This window comes from Camarhynchus parvulus, chromosome Z, assembly GCF_901933205.1.
Source record: "Camarhynchus parvulus chromosome Z, STF_HiC, whole genome shotgun sequence".
In the NCBI taxonomy this organism is placed as follows: domain Eukaryota; kingdom Metazoa; phylum Chordata; class Aves; order Passeriformes; family Thraupidae; genus Camarhynchus; species Camarhynchus parvulus.
In genome coordinates this window covers 22792296-22811354 of record NC_044601.1, presented here as the reverse complement: position 1 = coordinate 22811354, position 19059 = coordinate 22792296, and the positions used below count along the sequence as shown (strand labels likewise).

The window sequence follows — 19059 nt, the reverse complement described above, 5'->3', positions numbered from 1 at the left end:
TAAGTTTGGGGTTTTTTTTTCCTGACTGTTAAATAAGCCTAGGTATCTACTATTCCTACAAGATATTAAGTCCAGCAGATTTTTCAAATAAAAATGTATGGAAACTAAAGACAAAATATTGCTAAACGGCACCTGTAACCACTAGATCCAGCAAGGAATTATTTTCTCTGTAAAAAGTAGAAGAATAAATTCTATATACTGGAACTGGTAAGTAGTAGACATAGCTAGAAATTCTTGTGATGTTATTTTATAGTTTGTGCTAGTGACATTCACCAACGCCAAGAAATTTTTTTACTTCGCAGTAATTTTCACATTTTTCAGAAGCAGAGGGTTCTGATTTTAAAACAGGATACAGATTGAGTGGACAAGAAGATAGCATTAGACAGTGATGTAACATTAGTTAGTTAAAGTGATATGTAGGTATTTTATATCCTTGTATAGTAAAAAGTAACATCAGTTAGTTACAAAGGCAATTTCAAAAGTTGTCCTTTCATAGAGGAAAAATGCTCATATTTCCTTTAAATTGTTTAGAGTTCATTTCACATTATTAATTCTCAGATAATTTTTACATAGTCCATAGTTTATAGTTCTGTTTATGCTGTGCAGTTAAGTGGGTAATTTTATTATTTAAATGTATTAAGTTAATCTGTTTTAAATGAATTTGCAAAGGAAAGCTTCAAATTATCTTATTAAATGAAATAATAGCGTTCTATGTGTGTGAATGTTTTAGAGAGCTTGCCAGAACTCGTATTATATGGAGTGAGGATTTCCTAGATAATTAAAAATATTTCAGAGCTCTGAAATTCTCTCCTTTCTTGTTTTGTGTTTGTTCTTCTCTTTTCCCTTTCTCTTTCCTACCCATCTTTCTGTTTGAAAAGATTCTTTTGTATCTTTTTTTTAGACTATTAATTAAGACTATGTTGCAGGAAATTTCCTGCTTTTTTGTGAATATGTGATGGAAGAGCTTGAGTGTTATGAACAACCATAGCTACTATTTTAGAGACTACCTGCCAATCATCTGACTAAATATATTAAAATTTTTTGTGTCTTGTTTCAAAAACAGTTTTTTGGTTTTTTTAATGTCCACATAGAAACTGTAGTTTCTGCCTCTGTGTTAAACAGCACTCTCAGTGCTTGTGTAAAAATGCTTCGGGTAATTTTGTTGGTCTGGTTGTAGGTTTTTTTAATTAGAGCTGGCTTAGTTGTATCACTGATATGGAAACAGAAGTGTTTTTAGTGAATAAGTGTAGAGTTTTTTCTGCCATGGAGAAAGGTTTAGAGTTTGAGTTAATTCTTCTCCAGAGATTTCTTCCTCTGTTAGGAGAATATGGTAATAGCAAAGAGGTCATCGGGCTATTGAATAAGAAAAGAATATTAAAACTTTGTGTTGGTTGCTTACCTCTAGAAGGGAAACATGGTTCTAATGGAATGTTTGCCCTCTACAAAATATGCACTGCTTATCTGAAGAGTCAGTGAAATTTCCTCTTCTGTTTAAAATTTTTCTACAGTTGTACTAAAGGTTGTATATAATACAAAAACAGAGCTCAAGGCATTTCTTTTCTCTTTTTTAGGCGCAGAAATCATGGATAGAAAGAGCATTTTACAAGCGAGAATGTGTCCATATCATACCCAGCACCAAAGACCCCCATAGGTAATTGCATGTTACTTGTATGAAAAATGAAAGTTGGTTAGAAAAGAAGTGACTCTATATATGTATGCATAGTATGGATACGGATGTAAGCATTTGGTAAACTTATTCAGAAGGTGTTTGAATTATATCTGCAGTGATGGATTCCTATGGGAACAATTTGTTTACATGTCAAAACTTATTTAATAAGAAAAAAAGATAAATCAAGGGTGGGTCAGCATCTGTGTTTAATTTCCTTATCTTCTTAGCTCAATATTCAGGGCACTGAATATTTACCTAAATTGGATACATGACACACAACATTGTCAAAAGCAAATAGATGCATTAAAGTAGCAATTTACAATTTGTGTTAATCCATGCAAAAGCTGATTACTTGTCCTGATGTTACTTGAAGAAAAGAGATGTTCTTTAATTTCATTTTGTACATATTTAGAACAAAGCATGATTTTTTTGAAATACAGAAGAGACTAAAGTAAAAAAGACACAGGGAAAAAAGGTAATATATATATTTTGTTGCATCCATACGTAAAGGGTTCAGGAAAGGAATCAGCAGAACTGAAAAGGGTTTGGGTTCTTTTTGTAGTTTGTTTCTCTGTCCAGTTTATACACGCACGTGACTCAGGTTTTCTGTTTGTTTGATGTCATAGGTGTTGCTGTGGGCGTCTAACAGGCCAACATATTGGACAGCCTCCAAGCGCCTCCGTTACTCAGAATGAGAAAAGTGAAACCAGGCTGGCTCGCAATGACATCCAGTCGGAGAAGTGGTCCATCAGCAAGCACACGCAGCTCAGCCCGACGGACGCCTTTGGAACCATTGAGTTCCAGGGAGGAGGCCACTCCAATAAAGCCATGGTAACCATGTTTTTCTCTTAGGTAGATAATGCTGCTAGCTAAAAGTAAGCCTTCACAAAGAATGGACAATGCTCTTTCTTAACTTCATGCTAAAGTGTTATTGCCTGTACGACTGGAATGTATGTTTTTATGTATCACGTGTCAAAGAGTGGGTCAACAAAATTAACTGTAAAAGCTGGAGCGCAGTGTAAGAGGAGCTACCTTTATGAAGGCTGAAGGCCTTAATGTCCTGCTGTCTTAATTTAATTCCAATGGCTGCTCATAGCTCTTTTTCTGAAGAGTTTTAGAATTCATCTATGATTTCCCATTCCTGGCTGTGTCTGCAAAGCTGACAGATTTTAAAAATACCAAATTCCCATTAATTTTCCTCCAGACGTGTATAGGACGATAGATGTGTATAGGAAGTATAGGTTCATTTTTCAGTGAAATAAGAGGCTCCAGGAAGTGTCTAAGCTAGGAACTACAAAACCTCTTGATCACTCACTCCCTGTGGAGTGGTACCAAAGTGCGTTGATCTGAAGGTTTTGCTCCACTAACTTGGAGAAACGTTTCCAGCACACAAACTAACCCATGAGTGTATTTCTTCTATGTAATATTACATGAAAGGAACAATCTCTCTGACTCTATCTCAACTGCAGAACCTGGATCTTTGAGAATGACAGAGGAGTATGTGCCTAGGACTTCATGGCCAATACACTGCTTTGGCATTGAGGGCAGAAGATTAACTCCTGGGCACTTTGCAGAATAACCTGCCCAGCAATCCCGTACTGTTTTCTGTGCATGAATTCTTCCCAACAGATGACTCAGATCTGTCATAAAAAACAGAGACTAGAGACAGTGAAAATCCCAGGTATTATGCTAGTGAGAGCAAAGTATTTTCCTCAGATGTGTACAGAAGTGCTGGAGTTGGAGTGACTTTTCAAGTGGATGGTTCTGTTTGTGCAGTTGGATTGCTTATTTGATAGAAACTAGAAAGCACTGCTGCACCAAGAAAAAGAAAATTAGGTAATTTCTCTGAGAGTATCACAGGCATCATATGTTCAATTGATAACCAATCACCTAAAAATCTGCAAGGCCAGTGGTTCAAAGATACAGTAATGAATGTTATTAACCTTATATGGATTCTTTGCATTGGATCAATTTTATGAGAAGGGATAAGAGCTTTTTCAGTGATGTCCTTGAAGATTGCTATAAAGCAATAAACAGCCCTGCCCAGACAAAAGTAGTCTTGGAGAGCCAAGAAATGATGAAGGTTTTATGGAAGCTGTTGACACCAATTCTTTTACAGGATTTCTCATATCTGCTGGGATTTTGATGTCCTGGCATAGTGTCAGAAGAGACAGGACACACTATAAGTTTCATGCTGTGTGCTCAAAGTACAATTGAAGTGCAACTGTGGAGATAAAACGGGAAGTCAGCGTAAAGGAAAGAAAAACGTTGTCCCAGAGTGCAGTCAGGAGTGAAACCATGAACAATTTAGAAAAAAGAAAAAAAGAGAATGGAAAAAGGGACTTAAACTCTCAGAAAACTAAATAACAAGTTAAAACTTTGGGATAAAGGCAATGCATTTATTGCTGGAAACTCTCCAGATTTATTTTGTCAGACTAGAAGCAAGAAGCTGCACATGCCATCTATTTGTAATCATTAAATCCCACCCAAAACATGGGAATAAAACAAATTCTCCATTCACTAAAAAAAAATAAACTATAAAATGTTCAGAAATTTGATTATTCCACTGGTTGGAAAAGTCCTTCCAGTTAAACAATCCAGTAAATATCTCTCAAATGGATTTTGTGATTGCTTTCCACCAGTGAGAAAAATGCCTTTCATAAGACCAAAATACAAATAAGGAGGCTTGCATAACAATTTAAATGGAAATGGATAAAATAATTTTGTTATAATATGTTTGCCACAGAAGCAGCATGAAGATGTCCTTATGTTCATATTTCCATGCCCAAACATTATTTTAGGGTAGACTATGGTCAAAAGTTGCCTAACTACTTTTGCAGTTTTATTAATAGAAAGTTAAACTCCTACCTTTGCATTTGCTGGGTACTAGGATTTTCCCATAATAAAATAATAAAATTTAACGAATTATAAAATTTAACAAATCCAAAGGTTTCTGTGGAAGCCAAGAATTTGCTCAACCAAAGGAACCCACCAACTTTTTCAGCAGAGGAGGGGAAAAGGAGACTTATTGATAGAATAAGGCTTGAAAAAAAAGAAGCAAGTACATAGTAGCTCCTGGAAGTATTCTTGTTCAGCTGTACATTCTCAACCCCAAATGCAGAGAATCTGATCAGTGTGGATAAGGGAAGAAAGATAAAGGGGACAAAACATGATAAGTATATTCCTTTATAAAAATGTGTTAGTAATTTTCTAGGTACTGGCTATCAAATAATGCTGTAGCATGCAAGATGGTTTTTGCTGGCAATCGTGGTAAGTTTATATTTTACCTATTGGCTAATAAAATAACCTTACAAAGCAGCAAGATTTGGCAAGCTGACGAAATCAAGGAAAAACTCAAGGGAAAAATTGGCATTAAATTTTCCACCTATTCCCTATTATATTTCCTGAAATGGATGCCCACACATTAAAATCACTAAGCAAGGGAAGCACTGAACTGAGCAGTATTTTCTTGATCCGTGCTGACAGCAAAATTGTTAAATTGTTCTGAATTGGGCTTCAGAGAATTAGGTGGGGTTTGTTAATAGGAACCATAACCTTAAATTTATAATTTGGAAACCAGGAGTCAATTAATGGAACAGACTAGTTCAGTGTAAAACTGACAGATAATTATTTTCTGAATTTGAAGTAACAGAATTAGATTTTAATACAAAATATATAGTAAGTGTAATTGTACTTTCCATGATAAAATATTATGTCAGTTGCCACCAGACAACAACAAACAGATCTTTAGCTGTTGAAATGAAAATTATATTGAAATTCTAACAGAACACATGGATTTGGAACAAAACAGCAAAGATATAGGTTTATATATTGTAACTAGAACTGACTGAGCCATTAATTTCATTTCCACAGCCACACGGAACAAAAATTCCCAAACAGAATGACTTTTGCTAGTGCCATGGAACTGTTAAAGTATCTTCAGTGCAGCTGCATTATCCTCCTTAAATCAATCATACAAATAGCTTAATAATTTATGCAGGATATTATATAGAAACACATAGCTGAGATTAGTTAACACTGGTTTACAAGATCAGTTACTGAAAAGGCCTTTCCTTCCATTTCATGCAACCACAGATGATCCTGCAACAAGACTGTGGTATTTAGATCTCTGTCAATCTCATCTTTTCTTTACAAGTGACTCATCCCATTAATATGTAAGGAATGCAAATAACAATTTTGCTTGTCTGCAATTATTTTAGTTTTATAGCAGATTTTCAAATTTAACAACTGTAAAAAGATGTGAGAGGCATGTGGATGTACATAAATTTTATTAATAGGTTTTGCAAATAAAATTGAGAAGAATACAGAAAAGCTAATAAAATATGTTCTGCTTACCCTAGTCGGCTCTTTGCAGTTTAAGTAACACACTTATCTACTTTATACTAGCATTTTATTAAATCAGAAAGCAATTATCAAACTCATGTGAGTGATTCCATTCCAATTAAGGGCAATATTCTGAAAAATTTGAAAATGTGTTCTGTTCATCAGTGTACCAATTAAGACAATCTTGCTGAGATGCATCGTGCACTGCACTTTTGAGCAAACTAAATCCATTTTTTTTAATACACTATCTGCCTTTAGATGCACACACACACACACACCCTTAATGTTCTCTCTTTAACTGCTGGGCCTGGATTGTCTATAAACTTCTTTAAAGGATTACTCTTTGCAGAACTAAAGTTTCATCATGGTTTTTCAGGGTTAAATGGAAGATGGCTGTTTGAAAAGCCTTTGGTGAGTTAAATAGATTCCTCCTCACTGAATGCATTTCAATTATACATTTCATATGCAGAGTAAAATCCTAAAATAAGTTTGCAGCTGCAAAAGAAAGGAAGTTTACTTCAGTGTTATCTGCTTAACTTTTCTTATTGTGTAAGGAAACATGAAAGAGCATCAGTAGAATTCCAATGAACATTAACAGTTACTTAACCAAAGTTGCTAATATTCAGATCCTTAAAACTTTATTATTTGGAAGTTAGTCACAGAAAAAGGTAATTTTCTTGATTTAAAATGCCCTGAGTTTTATAAAAACTGTATAAAAAGGATGCCAAAAGTCATCAGGGCTTTTGAGAGGAAAAAAAAAGGATAATCATATAAATTGCATAAACCATGAAAAGACAGCAAATATTGTTTCTGTTATAGTAAATTACTTCTTAAAAAATATTTACAGAATTTAAAAGATGGTGTTCTACATGGAGAAAAAGGGGAAATAACACAGAAAAACATTTATCCAAAGCCCATTTAAATTGATGAGGGTCCTTTCACTGATTGTTTAGTGGAACTTGGATTAGGCCTTAAGGTGTAAGAAAAATAAACTTAATAACTTATACAGAACCAATTTGGTTTCAGTCTAAGTAGCAAGGTTTTTGTTTAATTCAGTGAGAATTACTTTTTTTTTTTTTTTTTTCCTGAGGATCACACTTTTGGAGCAACCAGTGGGCAACTTAAATAAGTTATCATAAAGAAACACAGGAGCAATGTTAGAATGTTAGAATGCAGATCACAAAATTTTGTCTGAATAGATTTACTTTCAGAAATACAACAAAATTCTGAATCTTTTTAATTTATTCACTGACACTCTCATCTGCAGTCATTCACCAAGTACTTTAATGAGACAGCTGTGCTTAAATAACAGAGTAGTAATTCTCTTTCTCAGGAACTTTGACTTTTGCCCTAGAGCACTGGATTTGAACTTAGAAGTGTCTGGCTGTTTGACTGGTGGTGGGCATAGGTTTGTTTTAGAGAACATTTGACGCAGTGAAACAAATGCACTCTTGCTGACTACCACTGTGCTGGTGTAGGATGAAATGGGTGCTGCAGCTCGAGCTTGATTCTTTGTCCTTTCACATTCTGTGTTGATGCCAGTCAGGCCAGTCTGTAGGTTTTGTGATTCAGAACTGTACTTTTGCTTCCTAACTTCCTACTTTGCTGACACAAAAAGAGAACTCTTGCATCCTATCCATATACTCCCATAAAGAAAGGGCTAAATCATTTCCCATTAGAACTGGTAATTTCTACAGCTGACAGATACCCCAGGCATGAAATTTCATAGCACAACAGCATAGTGGTTTGGCTTAGATTCAAATTTTGTATCTGCCTCCAGAGGCTATAGCAAGAGAATTCAGAAACAAAAGAAGTACTCATTAACATTTTAAGCAAAATCTGATAGGGATAAATACTCTATTACAAGATTGGAAGACAAGAATTTTTGTTACAGGCTAAAGTGGCCTTAAAGGTGTGATTTATAACTTAATGTAAACTTTTAAAAATAGGATAGAAGAATTCTCTTTTACTTACTAGCTAACATATTAACTAATGGCAAAAGAGTAGGTTCAAGTATGCCAAACTAAAAATTCTTTCTCTAAGAGCAAAAATTATTCAAATAGCCATAAAAGTTGAATGCTATGCACAAAAAAGAATCGTTTGGCATTCTCACCAAAAACTTCTAAACCACTAAATCTTATCTTACTTGATTTAAATTTTAATTTACATGAAAGAACCTTAGATATTTGTTTTTCCTTAAATTTCCACTTTGTAAAGTACAATTATACTAAGTGTAAAGGGGGTTTTCCTGTAGTATGAAAAGCACACAGTTGCTTCTAATACAAATTGTCTACTTTTCAAATAAATGCAAGAAAATACTTCTTTCTTAATCACTTTATAGATTTATATTTCTTGGAATTCAGAGGTCTTCATATATAATGAGAGTAACACATAGACTTAAGAAGGTAGGGACAGTGAAATCACACATTCTGAGGCATTTTTTTAAAAATCTGAAGAATAAAAAAACAAAAAAAAAGTAGTCACTGTCCAGATTAGATAATACACATCTGATGCCATTTGTGCCTTCATCTTAGCATCATCCCAGATGATGCAATGGCATGTTTTCAACATATTTTCAACATATGGTCATTGCCAGTATGAATTCACCTTTATCTTCTGAAGACTTGCAGTCTGTCTTCACCACAAAGCAGAGTAGGGTACCAGTGATTCCAAACCATATGCTCCGTAGTTTGACCAACAGAGTTTTCATGTTGGCCCCAGGAAGGATGCTGACTGTGAATGCCTCCAGGTGCCCTTTGCAGCCTCAGATCTCCCTTAAGACATAAAAAAGGGGAAAAGGATCATTCTTATTATTTCACACTCTCTGGTGTATTAAAACTTTGACAACCCTCAAATCCCAATTTAAAAACTTTTAATGTCTCAGTCTAGTCAGTGGGATCAGGTGCCATACAAGGTTTTATCTCACACTGGAAATTGACTGAGCAGCTACTGAGGAGGCAGTTCATCTATATTAATGAGCTTGACAGACGTGAACACTGTGTTTTTATGTCCAGTAACTGTTGTGAGTTTCCCTGGCTGCTGCAGAGAACATTACTGGTGCACTGGGGTGAACGTGCATTCCCAAGTTCTTACTCAGCTTTCGGTTTGGCTGCGCCCCTCCGCAACTAATTGTGCAAACAGGCTTCTGCTTCCAGAAATATTACCAGTAGAAGTTTACTGTGCAACAACCCATTCTTGCAAAAAATCTTGTTTATTAGCAGTTTCCTCTGGAAAATGTCAGGTCCTTATTTCTTAATCAACTAGAAAGGAAACCACTTTAATATCATATGTTTTTTATTATTATTTTTATTTTTATTGCTAAAAGACAATGAACTTTTGGCAAGAAACACTGATTAGACGTGTCAAAAAGGGACAAATTTATTACATAATATGTATGGATATTATACTACCTGGCATGTTACGATAAACAAATTAGGACAAGTTATGCTGCAGGCTGAAGGCAAAGGCATGCACCTGATGCCTGTGCTGACAACCCATCAAGGAAAAGACTGCTGAAGCTGCTCTATAGGTATTGATTCAATCAGAAGTTTGACAGACGAGTGAGTGCTTTCTGCAACCTATTTTATTTTATTAAGAGGGTCCTTCCAGATCTTAGCAGATATAGAAAGAATTTTTCCTATTTTTGCTATGTAAGTAGAAATCAAAAAATTATCACATGCCCTGTCGCAGGTTTTGTGAAACAGCAACAGAAAGAGCAGGAGAAAGGCTTGTAACAGAGAGAGACATGTATTTGTGTGACACAATAGTGCTGTAAGAATTTTGAATGCAGTTGTTATCTTTGAGCACACACAGATGGTATGAACTCCCCTGGCACAAATTGCTGCATGTGTAGCACAGAACGGCCAGCAACTGGAAATGCACAAATTTGGTTCACGGCCCTTTTAGGATCTAGAGTTTTCTAAGGCAAGATCATGAAATTGTACATAGTTAGCATTCTTTCATCTGGAAAGTATCAGTTTGGTAGTTTTGCTCAGTTTAAACCTATGTGTGCTTGAAGAAATGGTGTTTTACCCATTATTTCTTAACTTTTGAGGGTTTGACTTAAGTAATTTGAAAATGAGGTATAAGTTAATACACAGTTGTGACCCTGACTACCTAGGTCACCTTTGGCAGACCTCTTATATTTTTGGTCCAGTTTTTGTATTTATAAATTGTAAACATTAATCTTTCAAACATTGCTAAGGATTTTAAAACAATTAATTTCTTAATTTTCTAAACAGAGAAAATTGTCCAGCCTGTGAAGTGCAAGTGTTCCATTATTCCTTGTTTCTCAACTAGGAAACTAATCATCATGTTAGCAAATAGTTACAGGTTTTGTCATCATAAAAGTGATCTCTTGGGCACAGACAATATACATTAGAAACCAGTGGGTATAACCAATCTTCTTGTCTCTACTCTCTGCTGTTGCCCTTGTTCCTGCAGTATGTACGTGTGTCTTTTGACACAAAGCCTGACCTTCTTCTGCATCTGATGACCAAAGAGTGGCAACTTGAGCTCCCCAAACTTCTCATCTCTGTGCACGGGGGCCTTCAGAATTTTGAACTTCAGCCAAAACTCAAACAGGTCTTTGGAAAAGGACTTATTAAGGCTGCAATGACAACTGGAGCATGGATATTCACTGGAGGAGTGAACACAGGTAAGAGCAACATTGAAAAAAAAGCACAGTGGCATCTAAGAGACTTGATCACAAAAAAAGGGGGAAAAAGCAGGAATTATGACATTAGAAAGCCATTTTATGTTTTATTTTATTAGTCGTTTCTGTACCATGTGAAAACAAGAAAATACAAAGTTCATACCAACCTGGTAGCTGGTAGGTATAAAACAGAATAAAAGGTCCACTAAAGTATGAAAAGCGCACTTTGGAGCTGAAAATAAAACCTCCTGCAAGGCAATTGTATTAGTATATCTCCAAGGAAGACTTTATAAGATCAGCTGTAAGCTGCATGGAAGGACTACTAGTCAAAGTCCAACTCTTATTACACAAAACTGAAAACACTTTCATCCAGAAAGGACATTTATTTTATTTAGTCAGGTGACCCAAAGTATTAAAGGAAAGAAGTTCTGGGTTTTGGATGTGGTGGGAAACTTCTTCCTTCCTTGCAGAGAGTTTAACCTAATTTTTTGCTATTACTTTTTCATCAAGAGCAATATCTGCCGTTTCTAGTCAAAGAGCATCTGTGATACACCAAACGTGTGTCCTAGGGACCCAAGACAGCAGCTGGCCCAGCACTGCTAGCAGACAGCATGTACACTTTGGGAATAAGCTGCAAAACATAGATCCCTAGGCAGAAAATTCTGTTGTTGACATCTCAGTTACCCTCCCTGGAGAAGGCAGAAACGGGGAGAGATTCAGGGAAAAGTCAAAAAAGTTCTGCTACAGAGAATTGCAAAAAAGTTTTGAGCTAGGACATGAACTTGTAAATTCTTAAGTCATTCTCATTTGCTGCAGTAACAAAGCTATAATTTTTACTTTAGTAAGAGTGTATCTTCTTACTGTGTCTGTAATCATTCTATCGTTAATTTTAGTGCATGGTGGATCAACTCCTACATGTTTGAATATAAATGCTTAATAGGAGTCTTGGACTTGGTTTTCAGAGCACATCAAATTTAAAGCAGTAGACAGTTTTATCATAGCAGTGCTACAAGTAGCACAGAATCATAGAATATGTTGAGTTGGAAGCAACCACAAGGCCCAAAGAGTCCAGCTCCTGGCCCCTGCACAGGACAGCCCCAGGAATCACACCACGTGTCTGTGAATGTTGTCCAGAGACTTTTTGAACTCTGGCAGGCTTGGTGCCTGAAGAAAGCATAGAGGCATAGCTTTTGGAGTGTTAGATGAATAGACACAAATGTAATATGCCCCACAACTCTTTAAAATAAAGAAAAAAATCAGGTTAATGTTGATCTGTGCAATCTGGTGGTAACTATATTAGTTGTCAGATACTCTTGTCGTGGTGATAGCAAAGACCGATGTAAGCTTTATGTTAAAATAACATCAGAAGAATGTATGTGTTGTGCGCTTAATGCAGTTGATTACCAGAGCAACTGTAGAAATCTAAATATCAATTTTTTTTAAAAAAAGGACAGATGATAACACTTGTAAGTGGCAAATGCACAACTACTTTCTACCATTTTTCAAATCCTCATATTTGCAAATGCCAAAACAATACAAATGAACCAGGAAAGTCATCATAAATGCTGTTTGAAAGGACTGTTTTTCCTAAACAAAACAATGTAGTTCAAGTGTCTCTCTGCTGTTTTAAAAACAAACAATTTAAAAAGAAATTTTTCAATGTCAGTAATCTCTCATTGTTGTCTTTAATTTCTGGAGGTAAGCAGTTGATTGCTCAATGACTAGGTTTTCAAACTACATAGCTGAAAATTATTTGTGAAATCATAAAAACTGAGAGTTTCTTGGTACAGTCTTTTTTGTTGAAGATGAATATTAAAATTTAGTTTCTCTTAATGAATATTATAACTGAAATGTGCTGAAATACTGCTGTTGGACTGAGAATCAGTGACATGGGAGAGACAGAGCATATCTGGCTATAAACATGACTGTTGTTCTGAATATTCATGTCATGCTGAAAATTGATTATTCTAAAGAAGAGAAATTTTTGCAGACTAGGCAGATTTTCTACTTTAAATCCTTCAGGGTGTTGGATCACAGCTTAGTTCATAGCTGATGGCAGGTACAGGGTTGGGATGTTTTAACCTTTCACCACAGGAAGAATGCTAGACACAAGGACACAGAGGATGTCTTAGGTTGTGGGGAGTTTTCATACATTTACAGTCATTTACAGTTCAGAAAACTAAAACCAAAATCCTAACAATTGTGTGACTGTGATTTCTATCCAGTCATCTTGAAATAATGAAATTTAAACAACATGGAAACTCAGCAACTGAGAATCAGATAACATCTGCAGCAAACCCACAGGTCTGCTTCAGTGCAGCCACATTCTAAAAATAGTTGTTAATAGATAGATTACATTAATAATTAAAAATATTTAAATTAATAATTTTAAATATTATTTTATTTTAAAAAAGGAAAAATTACACTTGTCCTTTGCACAGAGATACCACTGAAACACTGCCAGAGCTGGTCTAGGGTAAGCAAGAAGCCCTTGGAAGAATGCTGGGAAGTAGCCATTCTCTCTGTACTAATTTCTGTTTTTTCACTGATTCCCAGGGCAGGTACTAATACTCTGCTGGAAGCTATCTCAGGTGACTGAGTTTGTTTGGAAAGAGTGGCAAAATAGCTTCATCACAGAGTAGCATAATGATGTTTTCACATTTCCATCCTTGATTGGGAGCATTTGTGTACGAGCTGCACTTCTGTGGGAGTTGGGGGGTGGGAGGCGGGGAACACAATTAATTCCTATGCTTCTTTCTGTGCTTGGAAATACACAAATGCTTGCGTGCACATGTGAGCACAAGTGCAGACAAATAAGCGTCAGTGAACAGTCAGCATTTCCATTCTTCTTTCTAAAGCTGTGTATTTTTTCCTATTACTTCATTTAGTAATTTTTGGATTCAATAAAATGGATTCATGGAAATTAATAATAAGAAATAGGACTGTATTCATAGTTTTACTTAATTGTAAGGATAGGCACAGGTATCCCCTAAAAAAAACAGGTCTATAAAAAATCCATATGATAATGAACAAAAAAGACATAATTATAAATTTCTGTTTTATGCTCTTTCTTTGCCAGGGGTCATTCGGCATGTTGGAGATGCCCTGAAAGATCATGCCTCAAAATCTCGAGGGAAGATCTGCACCATTGGTATAGCTCCCTGGGGGATTGTGGAAAACCAAGAGGATCTGATTGGCAAAGATGTAAGACCTATATAGACATAGATGACCTCAGTCTATAAATCTTCCAGTTATTTTTCCTGTCCTCTCCATCCCTCACTTAGCAATTTCTCTTAGAAATCTTATCTGCAGCAAAAAGTCAATATATACACAAGTTTTCCATTAGGGTTGATGGCAGGTTTTGCCATGACAGCAATAAAAATTCTGTACTGTATGTTATTTAAAAATAAATTATAAGGGCAATTCATTAAAAGCTATTCTTAAAAATATATCAAAGCTTCATCCTTAGAACTCTATGAACCTGGAAAGGTGCTTAAGAAAATACTGATTGCAAAACTTGAAATCTGGTTTATTTTCAAACAATACTATAATGCCTTGGTTTCATTTCAAATTCAAAATTTCAGGCTGTCTTCCTTGGAATATATTCCCTCCCATATATTTTTATTGATGTAATTTTGAAAGGTCTTATTGGGTGTTGTAGGTAAGGGCGACCTCAAATAATTCACCGTCAGCCACTCTCTGAAGGACAGTGTGGGTGTTTCTCCTATTCTTTCACACCATTCTTCTCTTTTAAAATTGTAATACAGTAAGATCAACTCCTCAATTTTAAATACATTAATAGTTCGTCTGCACTGGTTATTTGTTACCTGAAACTTTTCTGAACCCATTTTGTTCTCTCTTCTGGTTCATTCCTAAGAAATCTGTCTGAGAACTAGTGACTAACTATGACTGGAAGAGATACAGTTTTAAATCTGCATAAAGAACTTCTTCCTAGTCTTCATTAGCCTAACACATTCTTCTCTGTATGTTCTGTATCCATGTCCAAGTTGGGAAGGGGAAGAAGATTCAAGTATCTCTTAAGTCAGGAGAGTTACAATGAAATTATAAAGAAAATTATCCAACTGGAATTTATTGCTATCCACTATGAAAGTACAACTGTTAGGGGGAAGTGTATTAGCATGGAGTTTTGTGCTCTAATACCACAAAAAAAGCATGATCAGACTTTGCCACAGTAATTCTGAGTCACCAATGAATTCTTCTGAGGTACAGTGCAGAAGGTAATTAGCAGAAACAGATAATCACAAGGATGCATGGTATCTTCTTAAAGTGTAATGTACACATCATTTTCAAATATATGCTCTTTAGTGATTAGGCATGGGGTTCTGGAAACATAGCAGGAACAAAGTTAAGAAAAACCTAAAATTAGCTATGAATTTTCAAGCATTCCTATCCCTTTATTACTTTTTTCCTCCTGTTGCAAAATTACCTCAGTTCTGAGGCAGTCACTGCCTGTTTAAGGGGATCTGGAGCCTTCTTTAGCAGAAAAGCTAAAAAACGCCTTGATTTCCCAGATGTTCCAGCCAAGTGGAGCAACTCTCCTGACTTCTGATTTCTTTAAGCAAGGCTTTCCTCTAAATATCCTTCCAATTTATCAGGAAACCAAGAAGTTTTACGGTAATTTGATTTTAAAATAAACAATTTTTTAAAAAAAAACCTTTCTGATTAAATCATAAAAGACTTAATACTTACTCTGATCATCAGATACAAAATGAAAAAAGTTTAATATTAAGTTACAACTAATTTAAGTAGGGTCTTCTATTAAGGCAGACACAAGTATGTCAGTAGGGTTACAATTACAGAGTCATCACTAAGACAAAAATATTTCAAGCTATGCCTTTGATAGACAACATAAAATTTATTCTCTCAACCTCCTGGCCCCAAATAGTTTTATAAAATTATTGATCAATGGCATGATGTAATGCTGAAGCACTTCTGGTTTTATCCATCTCTGATGCACATGTAATGATACTGCTTTATGCTTACTGATATCAAATTTCATCTTCCATTTAATTACCTCATCAGGCTGTTTTATGAAGACTTTAGTCCACTGAAATATTTGTAAGCTTTTCACCCTCTAATTAATCACAAATCCCTTACACCTACGTCAAACAGAGTATAACACAGCTTGAGGTAGGCCACTTATGTCACTAAATCTTCTTAGTAAGAGCCTTCACAAAAATTACCTTTTCCTTCTCACTGTTTTCCCACGCTTCCCCCCAGCTTTCCTCAGTTACTTATGCCTCAAAGGACTTTCTCTCTTATTGAATGCATGCAGTTTCTTTAGAAGCATTTGGTGAAGAAGCTGTTTTGGAAGCTTTTTAAAAATCAAAGTGTGCTATATTGACTGGCTCATTAGAGGGGAATGCTGTGAAATGAACCGAGAAGGGGAAATGTAAATAGTACCCTAAGCATGTAAAATGAATCATCATTAAGCAAGAAACAAAGGCCACAAAGGATTATACAAGGTGGGGGGAAGAAGTCTACCAGTAGTAAAAGACTTGGTGAACTCTGGCATCAATGTGGATTTATGCCTATATGCACTATGTCTAGTTAAATTATGATCAGAAATGAAGAGTTATAAAAACATACCCTTCCAGCATCAGATAGAGGCAGAAGACTGTTGTAGTCATGGGTTTTGGAGGGACGGGGGGTGCAGAGGGGGAGTTGTGGTCATTGCACATGCCCCAGCACATGTGGCCTCCCTGTGCCTCACGGCGAGGGAGGCGTGCTCAGCAGAGGTGTTCCTCTGCTAATGCCTCAGCCTTATGGATCCAGAAGCCAGAGCTTTAATTATATTTACCAGCCCTTCCAAGTCAGTCAGCCTTCAGGAATCCTGGGGGACTTCCTCAGAGCCATAAAGAAAACTGACCAAGTTAAAGGAAATATTATTGCTGTTTTCTATTTGTTATATTGTGATGTTTAAAGATCCCTAAAGACACATATCTTACTCCAGTACTGTAAAAGCAATATATCAGAAAATAGTGCAACTCTTAATGCTCTCAGAGTCTAATTTAGAAACTAAGGACACAAGGGAGTTAGTTGCCTTATTTCCCCATATCTTCTGATAGAGCTGAGAAAGCAAAGTGGCTTGTTCAGTCTTGTAGAAAACTGTGATTATAAACAAGTTTCTTTCTACCCACTGAACTATTCTCTCTTCTAAAAGAGTACACTTTGTAAGTCAGTGTAGCATGCACGTCTCTACTTTCAGGGTCTGTTCAGTCCTCATTTGAGTTTAATTCCAAGTCACCTCAGTAGGAGACCAGGGGCAAAGATACGGACTGGCATATTTGTAGCATATGTGGAGAATTTTTGACCATGAACCAAAAGGTCCAGGAACCTCTGCATTAAATCAGGAACTACTCTGTTCCCTGGTCTGCTCCAGAGGAACAAGGCTGCAGAAATGGCTTGATTTGAACAACAGCTTCTCTTCCTTGAGAAGCAAGACATGCATCTCTTTCTTTTTCCATCACTACTTTGAGCTCACTGTTTGTCACAAACTCTTTGCCTCCACATAGACTGCTCAGATTCATGCACTGGTTCACATGGCATTTGCAGGCTCGTTGTCATGGTGAGTTACCCTGAGAGATTTTTCAAGTCTCTATGTTGAGTGTCATGTGCCTGCAGGGAATCTAAGGAGAACAACAATGCTTCTCATTCAAGCTTGCTGCCACCTCAGGGTGCAAAGGCAAGGGCTGGGGTCAGCCCAGCCACTCACCTATTGACAGAATTCCCTCAGCCCATGCAGCATGAGTACTGCTTCATGGCATGACTGCTGTCACATTCATTAAACTCCATTTGGAGGGACTGTCTTGAGCACAAACTATTCCTTTCAGCTCTGCAGAGGAAGATGTCAAGGGACATTATTCCCATTCTCCCTATTCTCATTGCAAGATTGGATGGGACTTCGAGCAGTCTTGTCTAGTGGGAGGTGTCCCTGCCCATGGTGAGCGGTCTTTTAGGTCAACTGAGTCATCTTTAAGGTCACTTCCAGCCCAAACTGTCATGCAATTCTGTATCTGTAAAAAGAGGCTGAGAAGACAGCTTAAAGTCATAGTTTTTTCCAACTCTTTAAATTGCCTGTAAAATGCAAGGGATTGAAAAAAAAAACCGAGGAATGGAAACTGCAAGAGTCAGAAATCACAAATCTGCTGAGTGTTGTGGAAGAGCAGGTAACCTCAAGGAAGTAGCCTCAAAGCCTAGTATGTTCTTACCTTCCTGAAGATTTTGTTTATCCTTTTCTCAGGAAAAGTCTCACAGTGTGGTTTGAGAAAAATTATTGTTAAAAAAAATAATTCAGATGTTGAATTGTGCATGCTGTGAACAATTCAATTGAAAATAATTGTAGTCTCATTTTCACATCCATTACATTTATTAATAATGTAACTCACCTTGTATCTAAATGCAGAACAAAAGCATAGCTTCCTAATCTGTCCTGCAGCAGCATTACTGAGCCAATATATGAAGGCTTCAGTACTGCAGCTCATTAGAGCTGCAGATCAAGATGTCACAGTCAGAGAGTTCTGAGCTGTGGCTCTCAGGAACAAACCACAAGCTGCCAGTAGAATTTTCTGCACGGTGGCCTGTACTCATACAATGAATGGGCAACTCAAGGGACTACTCTTTTGTAAGGCCTTGCTGGTGTCCTTTTATTGAGAGATGGGGTAGATAACAGTTTAGAAAATCTGCACTGTTTTAATTTGATTTTATTTAATTTTTAGGGATGTGAGAAAGAACCTTCCTTTTCTTTCTGACAGTGCCATGTGCTACGTGGTTTCTGTATCTGTAGAAGCTAGCTATTAAACACATTCCAGATGTGTACTGATATTTGTTAAGTCATATGCAGCTGTAGAATAAATTGCTATGAATGAGTTACCTAAAGAAACAGCATTAAAATATCTGAGCCAGAGCTATCACCTGTTCTCACAGAGTGTAGTGTACTCCCTTGCTGTTGGCCAGCTTCCCTCTAGGTCTTCTCAGACCTATTCCCTCCTTTTGCAGGATGAAGAGCTTACAGAGTACCCTTTACATGACAGTTTATACCAGCAAAAGAAGTTTGTGTATTTCTCCTTGCTGGCTAAGAGCTGATCAAAGTTAGACAGACATTTGCAAATGAAAATAATATATAGAGAGAGATCTCTGGCTAATGAATTGCTAACACATATTATTTTTAAAGAATTCTGTCCCAACTGGAGATGTCTTTAGAATTACAGAGAGAGAAAAGCTTAGGAATAAATCAATAGCCTATTATATTGCTGTCTGCAAGCATCTATGTCAAATTTTGAGAGTACATATTTTTGCATTAAAAGCACAAGATCTGAAAACCTAATGATATCAGTACTCTGAAGAAAATTCCTTGCAAATGAAGGATAGC

The 19059-nt window shown here is 36.3% G+C and overlaps 1 protein-coding gene across 1 annotated transcript in view; it reads left to right on the top strand.

Annotated features, from left to right (window-relative positions):
- Positions 1-19059, top strand: part of TRPM3 (transient receptor potential cation channel subfamily M member 3) — a 259332-nt gene that overhangs the window by 126926 nt on the left and 113347 nt on the right. The window contains exons 2-5 of the mRNA XM_030968168.1: positions 1572-1651; positions 2296-2500; positions 10457-10670; positions 13747-13871. Coding sequence (XP_030824028.1) covers positions 1572-1651; positions 2296-2500; positions 10457-10670; positions 13747-13871 — 624 coding nt within the window. The remainder of the gene's footprint in view (positions 1-1571; positions 1652-2295; positions 2501-10456; positions 10671-13746; positions 13872-19059) is intronic.